The 22,969-nt window shown below is 41.6% G+C and overlaps 1 protein-coding gene across 1 annotated transcript in view; it reads left to right on the forward strand.

Moving 5' to 3' along the window:
* Nucleotides 1-946: 946 nt before the first annotated feature.
* The window catches only part of astn1 (astrotactin 1), a gene marked incomplete at both ends in the record, with an annotated part of 706,990 nt that continues 684,967 nt past the window's right edge, over nucleotides 947-22,969 (forward strand). The window contains one exon of the mRNA XM_084058603.1: nucleotides 947-1,133. Coding sequence (XP_083914729.1) covers nucleotides 947-1,133 — 187 coding nt within the window. The remainder of the gene's footprint in view (nucleotides 1,134-22,969) is intronic.

The raw sequence follows: 22,969 nt of genomic DNA on the forward strand, positions 1-22,969 counted from the left end.
TTTTGGGGGGTCAAACTCCCCAAAACCCCTGAAAATGATTTGCTATTTTCACAATGTTTGCCTCTTTCTGGTCTTTTCTCATTTATTTTCTTTACCTTATTATTATTATTTTTTTTTTTACATGTTTCACTGTCATCATCTGGGGACCCCGCCCCCAAAAAAATCCTGTGGCGACCCCCCCTGGTGGTCCCGACCCACAGGTTGAGAACCACTGATCTACAAGCTCACAACGTGCTTGTAGATCTGCTATTTTCACAATGTTTGCCTCTTTCTGGCCTTTAAAAAAAAAATCCTTTACTTTGTTTTTTTTAGGTCCACATTTTTCCCCTCACATTTTCACTGTCATCTGGGGAACCCCCTGACCCACAAAAAAAAAATGGGTGCCGAGTCCCGACCCCCCTGGGGGTCCTGACCCACAGGTTGAGAACCACTGGTCTCCTCTCCTCTCCTGTTTAGTCTGACATGGTTCCACAGATACATATTGTGAAAATAGCTGAGCTTGTAGATCTGCTATTTTCACAATGTTTGCCTCTTTCTGTTTTTTTTTTTCTGTCTTTATTTATTTATTTTTAAATTCACTGTCATTTGGGGACCCCCCCCAAACAAAAAATAATAATTGTGGCGACACCCCTGGGGGTCCCGACCCACATGTTGAGAACCACTGCTCTGCTCTCCACAGCTCTGCTCTGCTCTCCTCTCCTCTCCTGCCTACCGTTCTCCACCGCTCTGCTCTGCTCTCCTCTCCTATCAGCGGCTCAGACTGAACGCTGCTTCCACACATACAGAGCGCTATAGGAAGCGAACGCAAACAGCGAACACAAACATGGGCTCCTCTACGCTGTGCTTTCTGCTGCTCCTCCTCGCGGTTCTCCTCCTGCTAGAGGTTCGGGTCCACGGTCTGTCCCACGGCGACATGGAGGACCAGATGATGAGCCACCAGGACATGATGGAGTGCAAGATGAAGAGCGTGACGGTGTCGGCGCTGCCCTTTCTGCGGGAGAACGAGCTGAGCATCATGCACAGCCCGTCGGCCTCCGAGCCCAAGCTCCTCTTCTCCGTCAGGAACGACTTCCCCGGCGACGTGCTGGTGGTGGACGACCTGGAGAACACCGAGCTGCCCTTCTTCGTCCTGGGTGAGTCTACTACCCTAACCCTTCCTTATTCCCCCTGGCTGCTGCACCACGCACCAAGGATTATGATGCATCCTCCGCTGGTTTAAAGAATCATCATCAAAGCGTTACATTATTACAGTATAGCCATGGATCAACACGACGGACGCTCGTGAGGACCGTACACGAGTGTCATGGCGGAACTTCAACCTGGTGTTTGCGCTTTTTCCATTTACCTTTTTTCATCTATATAAACGTTCATATTTCCAATATTAAAGTGCTTATCCCATGGCCACGGATGTTACGATTATGGACGGGCCCTCAGAACTGTCTGTATGTTCCGCAGTGTTCGATTAAAAAGCATTTTAATCCGATTGATGGCCATTTTCTCTGAATTTCCTCCATGTGCTTGCTGTTACGTGACCCTATCGGTTGGGAGGTGTATTGCACTCCTCTGATACATTATAACTCTATGAGGAAAATGGCCACCGATCGGATTAAAATGCTTTTTTATTAAACAATACGGATCACACGGGTACTTTTGAGGGTCCGAACATGATTGTAACATCTTTGAACATGGGATGTGCACATTACATCTACGTTTATGTAGATGTACGGGACGTAAATGGAGAAAGCGCGAACACCAGGTTGGAAGTTTCGTCATGTTTCAGAGGGCTAACATTCACACCTGAGCTCTTGGCAACAATATGGGCATGTTTGTGAAAGTAACGTTAGCCTATCATAGGCTAACATGATGACAACACCATGCAACGTCAGCTGTTCTGAAACAATCACGACCATGTCTCTAAAAAGACAATAACAGGCCCGTTGTTGTCTTGTATTATCAGAAGGAGAGGTTGTTGTTATGATTAGCCTGTGTTGAGCATCAACACACTGATGCTGCTGCTATGGAGCCACCAGTTAGCACAGCACAGGCCACATTATAGCATAACACAAGTGTTCACTTTCTCCTTATGCCACTAGCAGACACACATCAAAGTGGTGTGTGTCAGTGTGTGTGTATGTGTGTGTGTTTATGCACTAGTAGGCTACACTGTATCCATCCCTACTGGACACACGTGGTCACACATGTAGGTGTGTCAGTCATCAAAGCATACAGCTGAGACTGACAGTTAATCCAGCTTGTGATATGGTTTATTTTTTGCAATAGGGGGTATACATTTAAAAAAAAAAACCTGGGTATTGATATAGATGTCTAATGGAGTGTGAGGTGGGTTATATGGGGTTTTACATTTGTTACATGTTTGAGTTTTACCTGCAACATGGTAGAGCCCACACTTTGATTGAATGTTGTTTTTTTTGTTAAAAAGGTTAAAGTACTATATTATATATATATACTATATCCCTCAGAGTTACTACAGGGGGTCCTCCAAATGTTAGTGTGATAGCATTCTGAGGGATTGAGGGGAACATTACAAAAATAGCCGATCTACAAGCTCACAACGCCTCGCAGCGCGTTGTCTATGAAGCTGTCTATGAAAAAGTTTGATCTGCAACACAATTATATACAATATGTATTGGGGGGGGGGGGGGGGGTCCCTGCTTCATTTCTCTCTCAGCTAAGGGGTCCATGGGCATCCAAACTTTTGAGTCTGCATTGTTTGACAAGGCGTACAGAGTGTGGAAGTTCTGACGCTAAATTCAAAGTTTTTCAGCCCAAGGACCCCTTAGATGAGAGATGAAGTAGGGACCCCCCCTGTATCGCAGATTAAAACATTTCATAGATGTCATAGAGTTGTTTAACAACACTATCATTGTGTAGTGTTGTGTTGCATGTTAATGTGTATTTTCAGACAGTTAACCACTTAACCCCCATTTTAGCTGAAAATTGCCGATCTACAAGCTCTGCGAGGCGTTGTGAGCTTGTAGATCTGCTATTTTTGGCTTATGTTCCCCTTAGAATAGGGATGCTAGGGTTCAAGTGGTTAATGTAGAAAATAATCATATCACACAAAGATTTGGCGCCCCCCTGTAGTAACTCTGGGCAACCCCTAGGGGTCCCGGACCCCCCTGTTGAAGACCCCTGCTTTACAGTGTTTGTTCCATATAGTTGAAAAATGACACAAAATATTCTCCTGATTGTTGTGATCCTTCTGGTTGTTTCTGATGAAAGTCCAACAGAATGAAAGTCAGAAGTTTGCATTCAAGCTACAGACAGTACCAGCATGTGTTTGAATGGGCCGCTGTCCATGGTTCTGAACATTTCAGCACTGCTGCAGGGAAAGCAGATGTTCTGGATGATTCCTGCTGATGTGTGGGAGGGAGCTATTGTTTTAGAAGTTTGATTGGCTCTGAAACTCTTGTGACCTGGCACAGCATGCTTCCATTTGACTACTTTTGTGTGTTTGAATTATTATTATTGTCTCCGCCAGGCCGTAAGGCATGGCGAGAGACTATGTTTTGCACCCTGTCCGTCCGTCCGTCCGTCCGTCCGTGACCAGCTAATCTCTGGCTCCGTTGGCTTGATCGCAGTGAAACTGTGCACAGACACTCCCTGGATGCCAGAGCAGAACCTCTGCCCCAACTTTATCACATGGGCCTGTTATAGCGCCACCAGGAGGCTGATTTTTGCAAAACACATTTTTTGACTGTACTCCTATATATTTTGTCCAAACATCATGCAAATCGGTACACAGTATCTCTATAGTCCTTAAACGAAACGGGTCTTTCAGATTTGACATATTCCATCCTGATTGGCTAAGATTGGCTTCCAAAGTGTGCAGGAGTGCTCCGTTTTGAACAAAATGCCTCAAATCATGAACACAGCGTGATTTTAATGTGAAATTGTGCACGCACATTCCCACTAGGCCGAAAAAGAAATGCCACTTGAATATTTTCAAATCAGCCTCATGGTGGCGCTATAACAGGCCAATTTGTGTTTTTACCTATAACTGCACAGATCTATGTACAACTTTGTACTGTATGTGCACTCCTTAGAGGCCAAAGAAAAACCTTTGCCCTGCATTTTGCACTTCTGCCTTTTATAACGCCACCATTTTTCCTATTCGATCCTGATTGGCTAAGATTGACATCTAAAGTTTGCAGGAGTGGCCCGTTTTGAACAAAATGCCACTCCCTAGAGGCCAAGCCCTTTGCCCTGCATTTTTTCAAAAGTAGTGAGATTAAAAGGTGTGTGTGCGTGTGCGTGTGTGTGTGTGTGTGTGTGTGTGTGTGTGTGTGTGTGTGTGTGTGTGTGTGTGTGTGTGTGTGTGTGTGTGTGTGTGTGTGTGTGTGTGTGTGTGTGTGTGTGTGTGTGTGTGTGTGTGTGTGTGTGTGTGTGTGTGTGTGCGTGCGTGCGTGCGTGTGTGAGCATGTGCACAGGGCGTGTGTATATGCATGTGTGAGAGCACATTGGGGCCCTACTCTTTGTTGAGAGTACATTAACTCTAGGTTTTGTTAAGTGTTAAGTTTGTTAAATGTGACTGCACTCTGCTTGTAGATGTTCTTGGATCCTGGTGACTTTTGTTTCCTGGTTTTGTCCATGTTTCCATCTGATACGTTTCCCTGTTTATACTGTTTGTTTTAAACACCCTCTATTTTACTTCTTGCATGCTTAGTACCTGTAGAGCTCACCACTTATGGAACAGCTCCATTTCCGGAAGCGAATTTACCATTAATTTAGACATTTAGTGCTTTTCTGAGTACTCAAAGTTACAAAACGGAAAACAAAATAAAAACAACTTTATTAGGAAGAAACATTAAGTGGTAAATGTAAAAAAAAAAAAGGGCGGTGGGGGTTAGGTAGGGAATGCAAGTCCGAAAAGGTTGGTTTTGAGTGTGGTTCTAAACGTGGCGAGGGTGGGGGGGGCAGTTTTGATGTGAGCTGGGAGTGAGTTCCATAGGGAGGGGGGGCGGCCACCGCAGAAGCCCCTGTCACCCCAGGTTGGTTCCTTTGTCCTGGGCATGTCCAGGAGGTTGGCATCACCCGACCTGAGGGAGCGGGAGAGTTTTTAAAGCCTGGAACCAAGCCAACCACCATGAGATGAATCAACTTAGATTTGGGTCAAAATAACGTGGAAAACCGAAACAAAAGTACAAGACTGTGTAGGCCTACATTATTATTTTAAGAGTGAAGGAACTGCTCATCCCATAAACCGTTGTGAATGATACCTCTCCCATGACTTCCGTCCCAACAAATTACTTCTTCTTGCATTTGAACTTTGTCATTTGATATTGCTAATAGTTTTACATTTGTGAGTTTTATACAGTGTTTCATACTGTGTGTAGCCTATATAAAATGCATCATGTCAGAAAAGGAATTCATGGTTGCACTGTTGAAAACATAACTTAAACAATTTGTTGCTGTCCTGCAGAAACCTCATATCTCCATATTTCAACTTTTTAAAATGTTTTTTTGTCACTTAAAGAACTACTTTATCCTACAAGAGTGTCAAAAGGTGGGGAAAATAGCTCACAATGTGTGACGCGTTGTGAGCTGTTACACATGGATTGTGGATAATGTAGTACTGCTCCGTACTTTTGGGCCATATTTGGTCCAGATATCAGTGGTGGAAAGTAACTAAGAAGTACATTTACTTAAGTACTGTACTTAAGTACAATTGTTAGGTCTTTGTTAGTCTGGGAGGGTTAGCGTCGGAGCTTGGACAGCAGGGGCGCGGCCACTGCGTTGTGATTCAAATCAACAGCCAATGAAGAAAAGGGGGCGGGATCCACATGCAGTGGGTGTTGCATCTAAATAGGATCGACGGGAAGCAATTTCCCCTTGAGAAATTTCGGCCGCCATTGTTGTGTACTGCTGTTTGCCTCTCGTCGGACTTTTTAGACGAGTTGCACAGCTCTCAGACCGGTAAGAGGCGTGTCCGCTCAGATTCAGAGCGTAAGGTACATCCCGCCCACAAATACCAGGGCTCTGGCCCAGAAGTTCCTCGCCAGATCTGGCGAAAACTTCTGGGAACTCAGATTAGGTCTTTGTACTTTACTTGAGTATTTCCAATGTTCTGTACTTTTACTTTTACTCCACTGCATCTCAGAGGAAAGTATTGTACTTTTACTCAAGTAATTGTTTTATTCTGGACTTTTACTTGTAACTGTATTTCTATATTGCAGTGTTGATACCTTTACTGAAGTAAAGAATTGTTGTACTTTTTCCACCACTGGTCATCCTCCTATAATTCTACAAACCTCTGTGAGGCAAAAATGTGGTGAGGCCAAAATCTGGCCTCACGGTTCTCCTCACTGTCTGGAGCAATAGGCTCTATGCACAGCAGCCATATTGGTAATGAATTGGGCCCCTTCCTTACTTCCTTCACAGGTGTTATCAATGATACTAATGAAGGCTCTGTTCCATTCTGGTCAGGGTGCTGATATCGTGCATGTTGGCTCACTAGAGACACTCCATTTTGGTTCCCAAATGGCCCCTTATGGTGGGTGTGTAACTCTTGAGAGTGTACAAATGGAACCAAATGGACCCGTAAGGGTCCATTTGGTTCCATTTGTACACTCTCAGAGTTATGGGGGTCCTTGAAAATAAGACAACCACTATGCCACACTAAATGGAACTGCGCCTGAATTTGTATTATTGGTAACGCCTGTGAAGGAAGTAAGGAAGGGGCCCAATTCATTCCCAATATGGCTGCTGTGCATAGAGCCAATAGATCTGAATGTGCACACAGCCATTGACTATTACCATGTGCACCTAACAGCGAAGCCCGTATTTCGCCTTTCCCCAGCTGGCAGCTGTTTAATAATGTTTTTATGTCAAAGAAGGTTGCCATGGTTACGGATGGCCAGCTGTGGGATAATGAATTACAAAGCCTATAATGAATTAGATTAATTATTTGAATCGAGTCCCAGCCCTATAAAATAGATCTGTTAAATCAAATTCCTTGCAAGATCAACACAACTTTTTCCTTCTAGAACACTCCTTGACAAAATGCTTATGATCATCTGACTGACTGACTGAGTTTATTTAACCACACAAACCCTTACTTAATTATACTCCTGGTGCCGAATATAAACCCCCAGGAGTTAATATTAGGCCCCCTCCTTTTTCCCTCTACACCACATCTCGTCGCAGCACATTGTGAGCTTGTAAATCTGCCAATTTCTACCAAATATTCACGCACAGAATAGGGACTCTAGGGTTGGTGTTAAGCTGGCTTGACGGAGCTTACTGTAACTGGATAAACATAAGGCTACTGCTATAATTTAATTTGAAGTTAATTGCCTATATAAAAAAAAAGAATGATGAAAGAATGGATGAAAAATAGAGCGAGTGAATGGGAGAAAGGAAGAGAGGAGCATGCATATATTTAAATTTGATACAAGAGTGTACAACATACAATATAATGGGTTTACGTGCTTTGGAAAATGGTAAACTATATCTGCTTGTCGCATTGATGTGATATATATATTTTATTTTTCATTTTTTATAATGAAAGAAAAAATAAAAAGCCATATAGTAACTGTTTTAGTGCCCATGTGTCACATGCAAGCATTGCATTCTAGGTTTGTAGCAGTGGTGTAAAGTAACTAAGTACATTTAGTTAAGTACTGTACTTAAGCACAATTTTGAGGTATTTGTACTTTACTTGAGTATTTCCAATTTCCAATACTTTTACTTCCACTCCACTACATCTCAGAGGCAAATATTGTACTTTTACCACTACAATTATTTGAAAACTTTAGTTACTAGTTACTTTGCAGATATAAATTATTATATTATAAAACATACATTAACCACTTTAGCTCTATTTTATACCTAGGCTGTTTGAAAATAGCAGATCTACAAGCTCACAACGCGTCGCATCGCGACACGTTGTGAGCTTGTAGATCGGCTATTTTCAAACATTTTAGCACTTTTACCTTTGGTACTTTAAGTTCATTTTGATACCAATATTGTTGTACTTTTACTCAAGTAAATTTTGAACACCAGTACTTCTACATTGCAGTATTGGTACTTTTACTTAGTAAAACAATTGAGTACTTTTTCCACCACTGGTCACATGCAAGCATTGCATTCTAGGTTTGTAGCAAGGAATAGCAGCATGCTAGCAAGCATTTGTCTTGTTTTTAGGCAGGGCCTGAGGCTTGTAGTGATGTTTCCACCTGAACTACATGTGCAGCTATAGTGCTGCCTGGGAATGCAGAGGTTCCTATTTGGCAGCTTGCTTAGAGTGGGGTAGAAGTTAAACTTATGTGTTTTTTCCAACCATTCCAGTGGATTCTCCTCACTAACCAGCATGCTCTGCTTCCACTGTTTGCTGGATTTATGGGGGGCAAATGTTGATTTTGACAGCAAATTTTGATTTAGTTTTAGTCATAGTCTTTGAATACAATTCCATTTAGTTTTAGTCATTTTGTTAGTCATCTGAACTGTTTTAGTCTCGTTTTAGTCGACTAAATATAAGATTTTATTTTAGTCGACTAAATCTACAGTTGATTTAGTCGACTAAAATGTGTTTTGGCGGTGCCTTCACGGCGTCATAATGGCTGATTTTACACTTGGTTTCATGCTGAAAATAGCCGATCTACAAGCACACAACACGTCGCAGTGCGATGCACTTGTTGATCTGCTATTTTCAGAGCACAACACCCGAGCACAACCAAACTAAATGACTAAATGTCTTTTAGTTCTACTGGATCTCTTCTCCTCTAGTCCCTCACTAACATTTTAGTCTAGTTTCTATTTGTTGACGAAATTGTCAATATATTTAGTCTTAGTTTTAGTCAACGTAGCTTAGTTTTTATTTCGTTTTTGTCAGTGAAAAAAGCTATTCTTAGTTGCTTGTTTTAGAAGAGAATGCACTTAATACTTCTGGTGATTATTAGTTTCCTTGCCTTCCGATGTTGAATGCACTTATTGTAAGTATCTTTGGATAAAAGCGTCTGCTAAATGACTGTAATGTAATGTATTCAAGGAACATTTTTCGTCATAGTTTTAGTCGACAAAATCAACACTGATGTGGGAGGGGGGCTGGTTGCAGTTGTTGCCTCATTTCCTTTGGAAAAAGCTCCCTCATGACCTCCATGGCTTTCTTTCCATACACACCTATGGGGGCTCTGTGCACCCTGTGGTGCTGTGCCTTCTTTGGAGAATTCAGCTCACTCTTATCATCTATGCTTTCACATCTTCCTTTTGAAGGTGGGAACGAGTTGTGAAGCAATGTGTGTCATCTTATACCTGGTGGGGACCAGCAAAATCTGGCCAGTACTGTTCTGCAATGGGGCCTGAGAGCAACTTCTAGACATATCCAAGAACATGAGTTTTGTGTAATCTTTGTCCATGACCAGCACTGGTGAATTGAGGATTAGTAGAACAGGCTTTACAGATGAGATGGGTGCAGATTCATCTCCTGAGAGCGCATCCGTAAACTGCATGAGTGGGAAGAGATAAGATGCCATTAACTGGGGGATCCCTATTTTGGCCATGTCATTACAGGCATGCCCAAAATTGTTCAAAATATTATGAAGATGTTTATCGCTACAACTCTTACCGTCTGCAAATACTTTTACTCCACTACAATTATTTGAGAACATTAATTACTAGATGCTTTGTAGATGTTGCGATGCAACGCATTGACAGCTTGTAGATCTGCTTTTTTCAAAATATTTTTATACATTTGAAAACTTGTGAAATGGGACATTCTGCATAATGAGTACTTTTACTTTTGGTACTTTAAGTATATTTTGAACCCAATACTTTTGTACTTTTACTCAAGTACATTTTGAATTCCATACTTCAACTTGTAACAGAGTACTTCTACATTGCAGTAGCTATTCATACTTTTACTTAAGTAAAACATGTGTGGTCTTTTCGAGATAGGCTGTACTAGAAGATGTCTGAGCGGTCGCCTTGCTGAGCATAATGCCATTAGAATTAGGAATCATGATTAGCCCAGGGCTAGACACTTAAGTGAATTTCACAATGCTAATGATTCTTTATTGCACATAGAGGACATTGAACACAATTTACACAAATTACAATTCAGACAATTAGCAGATACTCTGATCCAGAGTGACTTATGAGAGCAATATCATCAGAGTCAGTTACATGAAGCATTGTCAACAAACCACAGGGTGAATGGTTTACATAAGTAGAGAAAAGAGCAAAGAAAGCAAAGAAAAGACATTTAGTGCTGGTGGTATCCAAGTAACGGCCGATCTACACAAGACTTTTCAAAGCGTGCCTGTGCGTGGAATTTGCTGCGCACGTACAGTGCGTTTGGAAAGATCCAATTGATATCAATGATACCGGCTACACCAGGTGCGCGGATACGCAGCCCCCCATATGCAGATTTTAAAATATGACTGGATCTGAAAGTGTGTGTGTGTGTGCGTATATGCGCGTGTGCGTGTCGCTTTGAAAAGTCAGGTGTAGATCGGCCATAACTTGGATACCAGCTAAACATCAAACCTAGCATCTGGCTAAACAGCATGCTATCTAAATAACATTATTTGTGGTCAAACAGTCTAACTAACTAACAACAATGATTGTGAACAAGTAACCAACATACACACACATCTGCATTGTAAAGTATCTTCTAATAATAATAAATAAAACAACTGACAAGAAGGGATTCTAGGATGAGAAGTGCTAGGGGGTGAGGTGGAGTGCAGTCTGAATACGTGGGTTTTCAGACTGTGATGGAAAATGAGGAGTGAGTCTGCAGTCATGAGGCAGAAGGTCATTCCACAGCTTTGGGCAGCCAGGAGGGAATATAAGAGTCTAGGACGCCTGAAGCATATTACTGTCCAAGGTGTATTACATTTAGTTTGACTCGGTTCCACAGATAAATATTGTGGAAATAGCAGGTCTACAAGCTCACAACGCCTCGCCCTGCGAGGCGTTGTGAGCTTGTAGATCGGCTATTTTCACAATGTTTGCCTCTTTCTTATGTAATATTTGACAATGTGGCCGATTTGGTATAAAAAAGGTCTTAAACTTCATTACATTTCCACGTTATAAATGTGTAAGATGCCCTGCATACACTTGTACTGTAAGTTGCTATGTTTACTGTTGAGTGAGAAAACAATGTTGCACATTAAAGGGACATTTCGCCGATTTTGCATCAAACCCCTATTTTTATCTAGGTCTAGGACCCATACACATGATCCTGGTGTGTTTTTTTGTGTTTTATCTGTATTGTTAGATTTGTATCCATATCCTCAGAGACTATGAGTCATTTGACTCATAGTCTCTTTATCTCACCTTATTTCCTGACTACAATGTAGACCACACCCCCACGCAGCCTCCCCTCCCCACAAGGAAGGGCAGTGCCCCAAAGCATTATGGTCATTGTAGTAATGCAGCAGTCCAGTCAAACCCCAGTCAAACACACAGACTTTTATATTTTTCTGGCCACAGGGTGCAAATTTCAATTTTTTGTTATCTACAAATATTATTAACATTGAGTGACTGTAAGTTCTTCCAGGGGTGAAATGCTCCTTTAAGCTAATCATCTGGGGAACCGCCAAAACATTTTTGGGGACCCCCCCAGTTTGTGAACCATTGCTGTAGTAGCTGAGTGGATGTAATGTAAAGCAGGATGGAGTGGGTGTTGTATTAGTGTAAAATAAAGAAACCAAATGCCAGACAAACAAATCAAGGCGCTTTGGGAGAGAGCAGCCAAACTGTGCTTCTAAAGGCTATAGGGCAGGTACACCCAGGCCAGCTGTCCTGAATCATCCTGATGGCTCTCTGGCCCCGTCCAGCAGGCAAGCCTACCTGGTTCCAGTCGTGTAAAGAAACTAATTACATTTACTCAAGTACTGTACTTGAAGTACAATGTTGAGGTCCTTTTATTTTACTGGAGTATTTTAAAATGTTCAATACTTTTACTTTTACTCCACTACATCTCAGAGGCAAATATTGTACTTTTACTCCCACTACAATTATTTGAAAACTTGAGTTATTAGTTACTCTTCAGATATACATTATGCAAGGGATAATGCATGGGGAGGTAGTCATTATTGAAATTTAAAGCCCGACAGGGCGATTATCCACCGAGGCGCAGCCGAGGTGGTTAATCGCCCTGAAGGGCTTTAAATTTCAATAATGACTACCTCCCCATGCATTATCCCGCTTATTACACGGCTACTTAATAAATACATAAATACATTTACCCAAAAGTAACAACAAAACGAAGTATTTCCTTGCTTACGGCAATGAAAGTATTCCATAAGTATTGGGCTGGGTGGACAAGTTCGCCTCGCAAAAACAAATGACAAAATGGAAAAAAACTCGCCCCAAAACACACTCGCCCCCCATTCTATTTACTGCCGATTTGCCTGTAATACCGCCGGATTTGCCCCGGGGCGACTATGTTTTGGGGCGAGCGTTTTGGTATTCCCCCGTTGTTGCGCCACGATAAACAAGGAAGTGTAGTGGATCAAATAGAATGACTTCTCGGTTATTGCATCGTCTATTTCTCACTTCAAATGTTTTCAAAAACATTCTTGAGAGCAACGTTTAGTTGTAAATGACATTGGTTGTTTGTTTACATGGCTGTCATGTTGGATAAAGCATAAAATCAAGCAGCGCAGGTTGATATGAGCAGGTGTTCTGAGTCTCTGATTAGACAGCGGTCCGTTATTGAGCTCATCGGTCATTATCCAGAAATAATGACCGATGACTGACCAATCAGAATCGAGCATTCAACCAAGCCGTGTAATAATATATTATAAAACATACGTTAACCACCTCAGCTCTATTTTATACCTAGGCTATTTGAAAATAGCAGATCTACAAGCTCACAACGCGTCACGATGCGATGCATTGTGAGCTTGTAGATCTGATATTTTCAAACATTCTAGTACTTTTACTTTTGGTACTTTAAGTACATTTTGAAGTAAAACTCAAGTGGGAAAAGTAAAACATTTGAGTACTTTTTCCACCACCGCCTGGTTCAAACACAGCACAAGGCTCAGGCTGTAAGAACCGCTCACAGGCAGCTTGATTTAGTCCAGTTTTAGTATTAGTGTTTACTAATGGCTGCAATTGACCTTTCGATTGCCGGGGGCAACCTGTGTGCCGGAACACTGCAGCCACGTCCATTTGTTATAGCCAGTGGTGTAAGGCACAGTCTACTGCAAAGTACCGTACTTGAGTACAATTTTGAGTCACAATATTGAGGTATCTTTTACTTTCTTCAGTATGTCCAATTTTAATAAGTATTTAATAAGTAAAAAAAAAAAAAAAACTTTTTTTTCCTCCTCCATAGCAACAGGAGATATCATTTTTCGAAGATTTAGACTTGAATCCACTTCCTGGTTAACTTATGACTTCAAAAGCCTGTATCTCTGCTCCTGTGTACTTTTTTTTTTTACAGTGTTAATTTGACTATTTTCAACGGGCTGTAATTATGGAACGTATATATGAACATATTTTGTGACTACTTGAAAAAGGTTCAAAAATGGTTAAAAATCCAGGCACTCAACGTACATTTTTTTAATAAACCTCTGGCACCTCAAGTGTTAAGTAAAAAAAAAAAAAAAAGGTACTTCTTCCACCACTGGATATTAAATGTAAATGCGGTCTAGCCGCAGCTTGAGAACAAAATACATGTAATACATTTTCTCGTGTTCACAGGGTATCGTGTGTCCAGGGTTCAAAAGAGGCTTTTAAAAAGAACCTCTATGTTCAGCTGTTGGCTATGGGGGGGGGGGGGGGCATGTCTTTTGCTGCGCAATATGTAATGGCATTGGCAGTTATGTCCTTTGATCTGCATGAATTGCATATTGAGGAACATTATTCTTGTATTAGGCACAGCTTCTTGAGCCAGTGTCTGAAGCTCTCTTTTTTTTGACCACTTGCTGTGTTCATATTTAATACGACATGGCCGTGTCTCAAGTGATGAAACCAGTACCTCATGTTACCTTTGGTCGTTGAAATTGTTTTCTTTTTGTTCAGTGTTCTCTTTGCTGAAGACAAAATATGACAAACTGTCGACGTGGCTTTCATGCAGTGTTCACACCAGTGTTGATTTTGACAGCAAATGTCATTGTCTTTTTGAATAAAATTCCATTTAATTTTAGTCATATTTTAGTTTTTTTGTCTAGTTTTAGTCGACTAAATATCATAAGATTTTAGCCGACTAAATCTACAGTTGATTTAGTCGACTAAAATGCATTTTGGTGGTGCCTTGATGGTATCGTAATGGCTGATTTTACACTTGGTTGCATGCTGAAAATAGCCGATCTACAAGCTCACAACGTGCCGCAGCGCAACACGTTATGAGCTTGTAGATCTGCTATTTTCAGAGCGCAACACCCGAGCACAACCAAACATAAAATGACTTGTCTTTTAGTTCTACTGGATCTCTTCTCCACTAGATCCCTCACTAACATTTTAGTCTAGTTTTTATTTGTTGATGACTTTTTTTTTCGTTTTTATTAAATTTTCGTCAGTGAAAAAAGTAGTAGTACGACATAGTTTTAGGCGACAAAATCAACACTGGTTCACACTATGGTGCTATTGTCACATGAAGACAGAGCGACGGCCTATAGGTTTGTAGCTGCTACAAAATCCACAAACCTACAATCTTAACTTGAGCTGGCTTCAACTGTAGATACAAAGCTACACAACGACCAAGTGTTTTTGAGAACCTCAGTTTTTTTTTTTTTTGATGCACCAGACCTTTACTTTTTTAGAGTACTTCTACATTGCAGTATTGATACTTTTACTTACAGAGGTAGACAGAGGTAGAGAGCCAGAGTTTGCTGTTACTACATTAGACGGTGTAAGTGTCATTATTTGGACTTATTGCCTCCTAGCTGGTACTTGATCATGCTGTGTCAAGAAGACCATTGCTTTAAAAACATATTTTTGGGGTATTTTTAGCCTTTATTTATAGTTTTTTTATAGTTTTTTTTTTTTTACAGAGACAGACAGGACACAGGGAGAGAGAGAGATGGGGGGGAGAGACATGCAGCAAAGATCGTCGGTAACGGGACTTGATCCCGATGCGATGCGCTGTCAGGCGCATTGGAGCCTAGGTGCCCGGACCACTGTGCCAGCCCGTCCGGGCCGAAGAAGACCATTACTGTATATAGGCTGACATAACTAATTGTACCTCTATTAGAGACTAATAGACTCCTCTTGAATCTACATATTTTGTCAGATGTTTAGCATCTTCTTTGTGAAGGAAATAACGGCGGAGTAATTTCCTGCAAACCAGGCTGAATAGATGCAGATGGGAATACTTACACATGCTAGCCTCTGATAGCATTTTGGAAATATTATTGTTGACATTTTTAATAAATGGTATGCACAGCCATGAGACCATATACTGTACAGTAGGAGCCTGCCCAACTGTTAACCCATTAAGACAGGGAACGCATCTGTGTCATTTTTTTGGCTTTCTTTGGCTATTTCAGAAAAATATTGAATATTATTGCAAATCTTTGAAAGAATTTAAATAATAATATTCTATTTTTTTTAACTTATGTTGCTATAATATCAGTGGTTCTCAAACTTTTTCATGTCAAGGACCCCCAAAATGATATGTATTTGGCCGCGGACCCCCATCTCAAAATATGTTGTTCCAGGGACCCCCCAGAAGCAACGATTTGAGTTACAAATGTTTGCTTAAAAAAAAAATATATATATATTCAAAGATTTGCACGTTTTTCCAAAAAAAAAAGCAGATCTACAAGCTCATATCGTGGCACTCGGTGCCACGCTATGCGATTGTAGAGCTGCTATTTTTGAATAGCCAAATAAATCATAACAATGACACAGTTGCGTTCCCGGTCTTAACGGGTTAACCAACAAAGGGCTAATTGGACAATAGCTTATTCATAACGCGTAGGCAAAACGGGCAAAAAAAGCAGACAAACGGCAACGGCACTATATAAAGTCTGCTGTTTATCCATATTCATCAGTTTGAGATTCTTCACTGATGTTTCATTCAGTGAATGCTCTCTCTCTCTCTCCGCTGGGACGGAAACTTTTAATGAAAGCTCACACGTGGGAGTTCCAACGCAATTACACATTCCACGTGTGAAGCGCATCGCCCCCGCCCAAACACTCCAGCAGCTGTGAGTGATTTCTACGTTGTTGTTGTTTTTTTACATTTTTTTACATCGCCTCTCTTTTTTTCCAACTTTCTTTTTCCTCGACAAACCACCAGAGTGAAAGACAGGAGCGTCAGCGTTGAATTATTAACCCATTAAGACCGGGAACGCATCTGTGTGTCATTTTTAGATTTCTTTGGCTATTGAAAAAATAGCAGATCTACAAGCTCATAGCGCGGCACCGAGTGCCGCGCTATGAGCTTGTAGATCTTCTATTTTTTTTTTTCAAAATCATGCAAATGTGTGCTAATCTTTGAATATATACATATATTTAAAGTGAACATTTGTAACTCAAATCTTTGCTTCTGGGGGATTCTACAAATGTCTTCTAAATCCTAACAGTTTTTTAAACGTATGTTGCTATAATATCAGTGGTTCTCAAACTGTTTCATGTCAAGGACCCCCAAAATGCCAATACTTTAGTAAAAAACGTAAAAAAATAAAGCTCATAGCGCGGCACTCGGTGCCGCGCTATGAGCTTGTAGATCTGCTATTTTAGAATAGCCAAATAAATCAAAAAAGGTCTTAATGGGTTATCCAGAACATCCACCTTGTTGTTTGCTTTGTCAGCAAGTGTGAGAGCAATTTACATTAGAATAATGTGGTAGTATATTGATAACAATGCAGCAATTAAAGTGAAAAAAACAAAACAAAACTCTGTTTCAGCAGCATTATGGTTAATGAGGAGCGTGCTTAGCTTGTGCATACTGTACACGAGATTAATTTGTAGTCATGATTGATATTGCTGTGTTTTTGAGCAACTACGCTATCTCACTCTGTGGCTATTGAGTATGGTTTAATATAGTTACGTTACAATGTCGTTTAATGGCATTAAAGTGGCCTTTAACCCATTAAGACCTGGAACTGCGTCATTTTTAGATTTGAGCTAAAAAGCTTTATTTTACACTTTGGCTATTCAAAAATAGCAGATATCAGCTTGTAGATCTGCTGTTTTTGAAAAATCGTGAAAATGTGTGCAAATCTTTGAATATATTTATTTTTAAAGCGAATATTTTTAATTCAAATCTTTGCTTCTGGGGGGTCCCTGGAACAAAATATTTTGATGGGGGTCCGCAGCCAAATACATATCATTTTGGGGGTCCTTGACATGAAAAAGTTTGAGAACCACTCATATAGAAACATACGTTTTTCAGAATACTGTTGGGATTTAGGAGACATGTAGAATCGGCCTCAGGTCTCAATGGGTTAATATAGTTATGTTGCAATGTCGTTTAATGGCATTAAAGTGGCCTTTAATCCTGTGAGTCATTATTTTTATTTTTTTTCTAATAAAATACATCGTCAAGAACAACATGTTCTTGTTGTTGACGTTAGGTTGTATTTATCCATGAGGGGAAAATGGGTTTCGTGAAGGCCATCGTCCTTTCAACTCAACAACATGTACCTTTCAGCATAACAACAGTCCCAAAGGCCTTGGATTGGGGGGGGGGGGGGGGGGGGGGGGAGGGGTCAGAGCAATAGCTCCAGGTTTAAATTTATCGTCCTAACCCATTTAGACAGGGAACGCATCTGTGTGTCATTTTCAGATTTCTTTGGCTATTCAAAAAAATAGCAGATATACAAGCTCATAGCGCGGCACCGAGTGCATATTTTGAGATGGGGGTCCGCGGCCAAATACATATAATTGTATTATATGTATATCAAAAATTTATCAAATCTTTGCCCCCCCCCCAAAGCAAAGATTTGAGTTACAAATGTTAGCTTTAAAAATATATATATTCAAAGATTTGCACACATTTTTCACGATTTTTCAAAAAATAGCAGATCTACAACCTCACAGCGCATCCTGAACTTGTATATCTGATATTTTTTAGTGGTGCCAACCACTCCTACATTTGACTTTGTCCGTATGTCCGTCCGTATGTTTGAGCACGGCTGATTGGTCAAGCTTCACGTGACAACATATTGTCACGTCACGTGACAACATATTGTTGCTGATTGCAACACAAGGATGCAACCAGTTACACTTTCAAAGGCACCACTCTCTTCACACTGGGTGTGATAAATGACACACAGATGCGTTCCCGATCTTAGTGGATTAAGAGACATATGAGAAAAGAGAGACAGCAGGCCCTCTCTCTTTCCACCGAGCGAGCGGGAGTACATTGAGTTGCGGCTGCATGTATATAGACAACATTCTGTGTGTCACAGGGAAAACCCACAGATGTTATTACAACTGTAGCCTTTTGGTGTGGTGTGTCATAAATTGTTGCTGGAGGCGAAGGTAATAAAGTCGCCTTCTGGGAGAGTGATTCTAGCTGTATGTGTTCTGGCAGTGCCGGCGAGCGAGCGAGCGAGCGAGCGGCTCGTTTGAAGGCTAGAGGCACATGGAAAGAAAGGCGGCATTTAACTCTTTAAGACCGGGAACGCTTCTTGTGTCATTTTTTTAAGATTTCTTTGGCTATTCAAAAAAATAGCTATGAGCTCGTAGATCTGCTATGTATGAAAAATCGTGAAAATGTGTGCAAATATTTGGATATATATATATTTTTTAAAGCGAACATTTGTCAAATGTCTCAACAAATTAATGTCTTGATTTTTCTGAAAAAAAAAACAATTGTTATTGCTATAGTCAATGCTGCTCAAACTTTTTCTCTTCAAAGGCCCCCGACAATGTATTTTTTTTTGCCACCGACCCCCATCATAATATGCCCCCCCCAGCAAAGATTGGTGTTAAAAATGTTTTTTTTTTAAATATACGTATTCAAAGATTTGCACAAATGTTCAAGATTTTTCAAAAAATAGCAGATCTACAAGCTCGTAGCCGCGCTACGAGCTTGTAGATCTGCTATTTTTGAATAGCCGAAGAAATCTTAAAATGACACTGATGCGTTCCCGGTCTTAATGGATTAATGGAGGCGGCTGGATGGCTACTAGCATTGTGTGCGCCGCTGATCAGATTAGCTTTTCCTGACTCATAATTTGGCTGCTTACAGTAACAGATGTTTACAGTGTTTGATCATGTTGGCAGCAGAATGAGCACTGCCGTGCTTAAAGTGCCTAAAACGCAGAGAGGGCTGATCTCATTACCTACACACAGAAAACTCTGCCTAACAAAGCCCTGAGTTATTACTTATTGCTCACGTTTGTGAGCTTGTAGATCGGCTATTCTTTGGTGCCCGCGCAGGGTGTCGCGCAACTAAGTATAATTTAAGCTTGAGGGCAACTTCAGCTATTTGTATACATGAATATCTATAGGCAACAATATTGGTTTATTTTTAGCGGCGCTAGCCGCTCTATACCTTTAGGGATAGAGCGGATCCTGCTCTATACAGTACCTGACTTTGTCCGTGTTCACCGTCAACGTTCTGATTGGTCAGACCCGTCAACGTTCTGATTGGTCAGGTCTGTCAACGTTCTGATTGGTCAGGTCCGTCAACGTTCTGATTGGTCAGCTCCGTCAACGTTCTGATTGGTCAGACCCGTCAACAAAGTGATTGGTCAGGCTTCACGTGACACATGGCTATAAACACATTATAAACACATATCGATGACATAATGTATCAAAGGCGCCGCTACCTTCACACAGGGTGTGATTTTTATATAAGTAGAGGTTGGGGCCGCTATGTGGTGCCCTCACACTTACTTTTACAGCACAATTCTTATATGGCGCGATATTAAAGGTATGCTAGGTAAGATCACAGATCTGTGTGTGTACACACACACACTCCCCCCCCCCTTCTCTGATGGGTATCAAAGTTATTGCTGTTAGAGACACGCACGCACGCACGCACGCACGCACGCACGCACGCACGCACGCACGCACGCACGCACGCACGCACGCACGCACGCACGCACGCACACACACACACACACACACACACACACACACACACACACACACACACACACACACACACACACACACACACACACACACACACACACACACACACACACACAGAGAGAGAGAGGCGTCCCTGCAAGGGATGAATATCAACATAAGCAGTGTAACAAAATCAAAATACAGCCAGGGGTATGTGCCTTTCTGCAAGAAAACACCCCAGCATAATGATATAGTGGCTGATAGAGGGGGAAAAAATCACACCCAGTGTGAAGTGGGCGGTGTGGTCACAGTGGTCATCACAGTGATGGAAGTTCACTTAAAGAAAGGTAATATTTCTGAAGTGTGTGGTGATATTTATAGTTATTAATTTCATCATGCGTCTTGCTAGCTAATCACAGTACTGGGTTAAGGGTGTGAATAGAGGTGTACAATGGTTGGTCCACAATGGGTGATTCACTTAAAAAAAAACATAAATGTGTTTTTTTAAGTGCATAGTCCTATTTATAGGACTATGCACATGTGTCATGTGTTTCACTAGCCAATCACAGTCCTGAATAGAGTCAACCAGTGTACAATGGTGGCCAATCACGGTGCCGGGTTAGGGGGGTACAATGGTGGCCAATCACAGTGCAGGGTTGGGGGGGGGGTACAATGGTGGCCAATCACAGTGCAGCGAATGTCGATGTCCAAACCTCACTTATAGGGGTGGTTGCACCGCCCAAAAAAAAAATATATATATATATATTTTTAATGTAGGCTCAAAGTTGGCCTACTTAACCTTTAAACACGTCTATGGTAATTCAGAATGGAGAACAAAACCCGGGGGGATGAGAGAGTGACGTCAGGACTGCTGTACTCTTATCTCTCTGTAGTTTTGTGTGTGTGTACGTAACACACTGCAGGTTTCTGTTCACTCACACACACACACACACACACGGCAGCAGCAGCACGGGGTCTATTTCTATGTGTTCCTGCTGTTGAATCCACCAAGGCAGCGCGTACCGTACTCCCATGGGAGACAGCTGGGAGAAGTGTTCTATGCTCTTCATTGGTAATTCTATGCCTGGGAGAGGGAGTCAACCGAAGGGGAGAGGAGGAGAAGGAGGAGGAGAGGAAAGGAGAAGAGCTGCTGAATATCAAGCGCATCCTCTTTGGCCTTGGGGCCGCTCACCGGCCAGGAGTAAACATTCAGTCCTGCCTGTATGCCTCACTTGTAACACTAGAACTCAACCGGTTGGAGATGGAATAATAACACGTGGAATCACGTGGATCTGCAGGCAGCATCCACATGGGAACGAATGGCATGGCTCTGCATTATATTGGTATCAAAATGTACTTGGAAGTACTAAACGTAGAGAGTACTCATTATGCAGAATGTCCCATTTCACAAGTTTTCAAGTGTAGAATATCTATTAAAATCTTTTTGAAAATAGCAGATCTACAAGCTCACAATGCGTCGCGATGCTTGGAAATACTCAAGTAAAGTACAAATGTCTCAGAATTTTACTTAAGTACATGTACTTAGTTCCTTTCCACCACTGGGTCTGCAGGAAACAGTAGCCAATATTCATCTGTTGTTGATAAGCATACATTTTTGCGCTGGCTATGTTGCTGTGTTGGTCATATGCTGCCTACCAAGCTTCATATTCTGAATACTTATTTCTTCATAATGAAGATTTACTGTATTTGTTTCCCTGGCACAAAAAAGGGGAAACAATAACATCAACAATAAAGAAAAACATCCCATGGATGCACCTGGGACGTATCATCAGAGTTCTAGCCTGGGGTCATCGGGTGTTTCGGGTCTCGCAACAACATACACCCTCCCCCAGGTGACCCAGCCGGGGTTGATCAAAGCCCCCGACTTACGTCCCAGTAGCTATACCCATGGTCAGGGCAAGACAGGGCCACTCAATCCGCTTCTCTGGAACTACTCTGGGGGAGGGGAGAGGCTCTGGCACGTGGAGGGACTAGGCTCTGTGGATGGCATCCTGGCCGGGCTCCTCCTCCGTCTCACCAGGTCCAGGACCTGAGCGTTGCACCAGACTTCCCCCCCGTTCCAAACATTTCCATCTGGCCTGATGGTTCCTTGGGTACTGCAGGCTCCACTTGCGGCTTGCTTGAATGGTCCTCCTTAACCCATTAAGACCTGGAACTGTGTCATTTTTAGATTTGAGCTAAAAAGCATTATTTTACACTTAGGGCTATTCAAAAATAGCAGATATACAAGCTCATAGCGCGGCACCGAGTGCCGCGCTATGAGCTTGTAGATCTGCTATTTTTGAAAATTCGTGAAAATGTGTGCAAATCTTTGAATATATATATATTTAAAGCGAACATTTTAAACTCAAATCTTTGCTTCTGGGGGGTCCCTGGAACAACATATTTTGATGGGGGTCGGCGGCCAAATACATATAATTTTGGGGGTCCTTGACATGAAAAAGATTGAGCACCACTGATATAGAAACATACGTTTTTCAGAATACTGTTGGGATTTAGGAGACATGTACTGTAGAATCGGCTTCAGGTCTCAATGGGTTAAACATCAGTATTAGCCAAGAATTTCCATATCGGTGCATTCTTAATTTATTGTACAGTATTTGTGCAAATATCGGACAGACTTTGCCAAGCTAAGCTTGGTAAAAAAAAACTCAGGCCTGCATTATCCGGAGGGCATACAGTAGGAGTGGAGTGGAATGAATTATGATTTTTTTATGCCTTCATATCATGCAGTCCTGTGGTCTACTACACACACAGCGTCATGATGATCAGGGTGAGGAATTAATTGTCTGTCAGAACGGGGTCCCTGGGGAGACTAATTGACTGTCATTAAACACGAGTGAGGCTGGGAGAACTTTTGCCTTTTATTTAATTGTTCTGCTCATATTGTTCCTGGCAGGTGGGGAAACACATTAATAAACAATCATTTGCAGACGGATCCACATGCTCAGGGAGGGAACTGCTCTGCAAATTATGTCTATGCGTTTTAACCAGT

The sequence above is a fragment of the Gymnoscopelus microlampas genome, assembly GCF_963454915.1.
Source record: "Gymnoscopelus microlampas genome assembly, chromosome: 5".
NCBI lineage: Eukaryota > Metazoa > Chordata > Actinopteri > Myctophiformes > Myctophidae > Gymnoscopelus > Gymnoscopelus microlampas.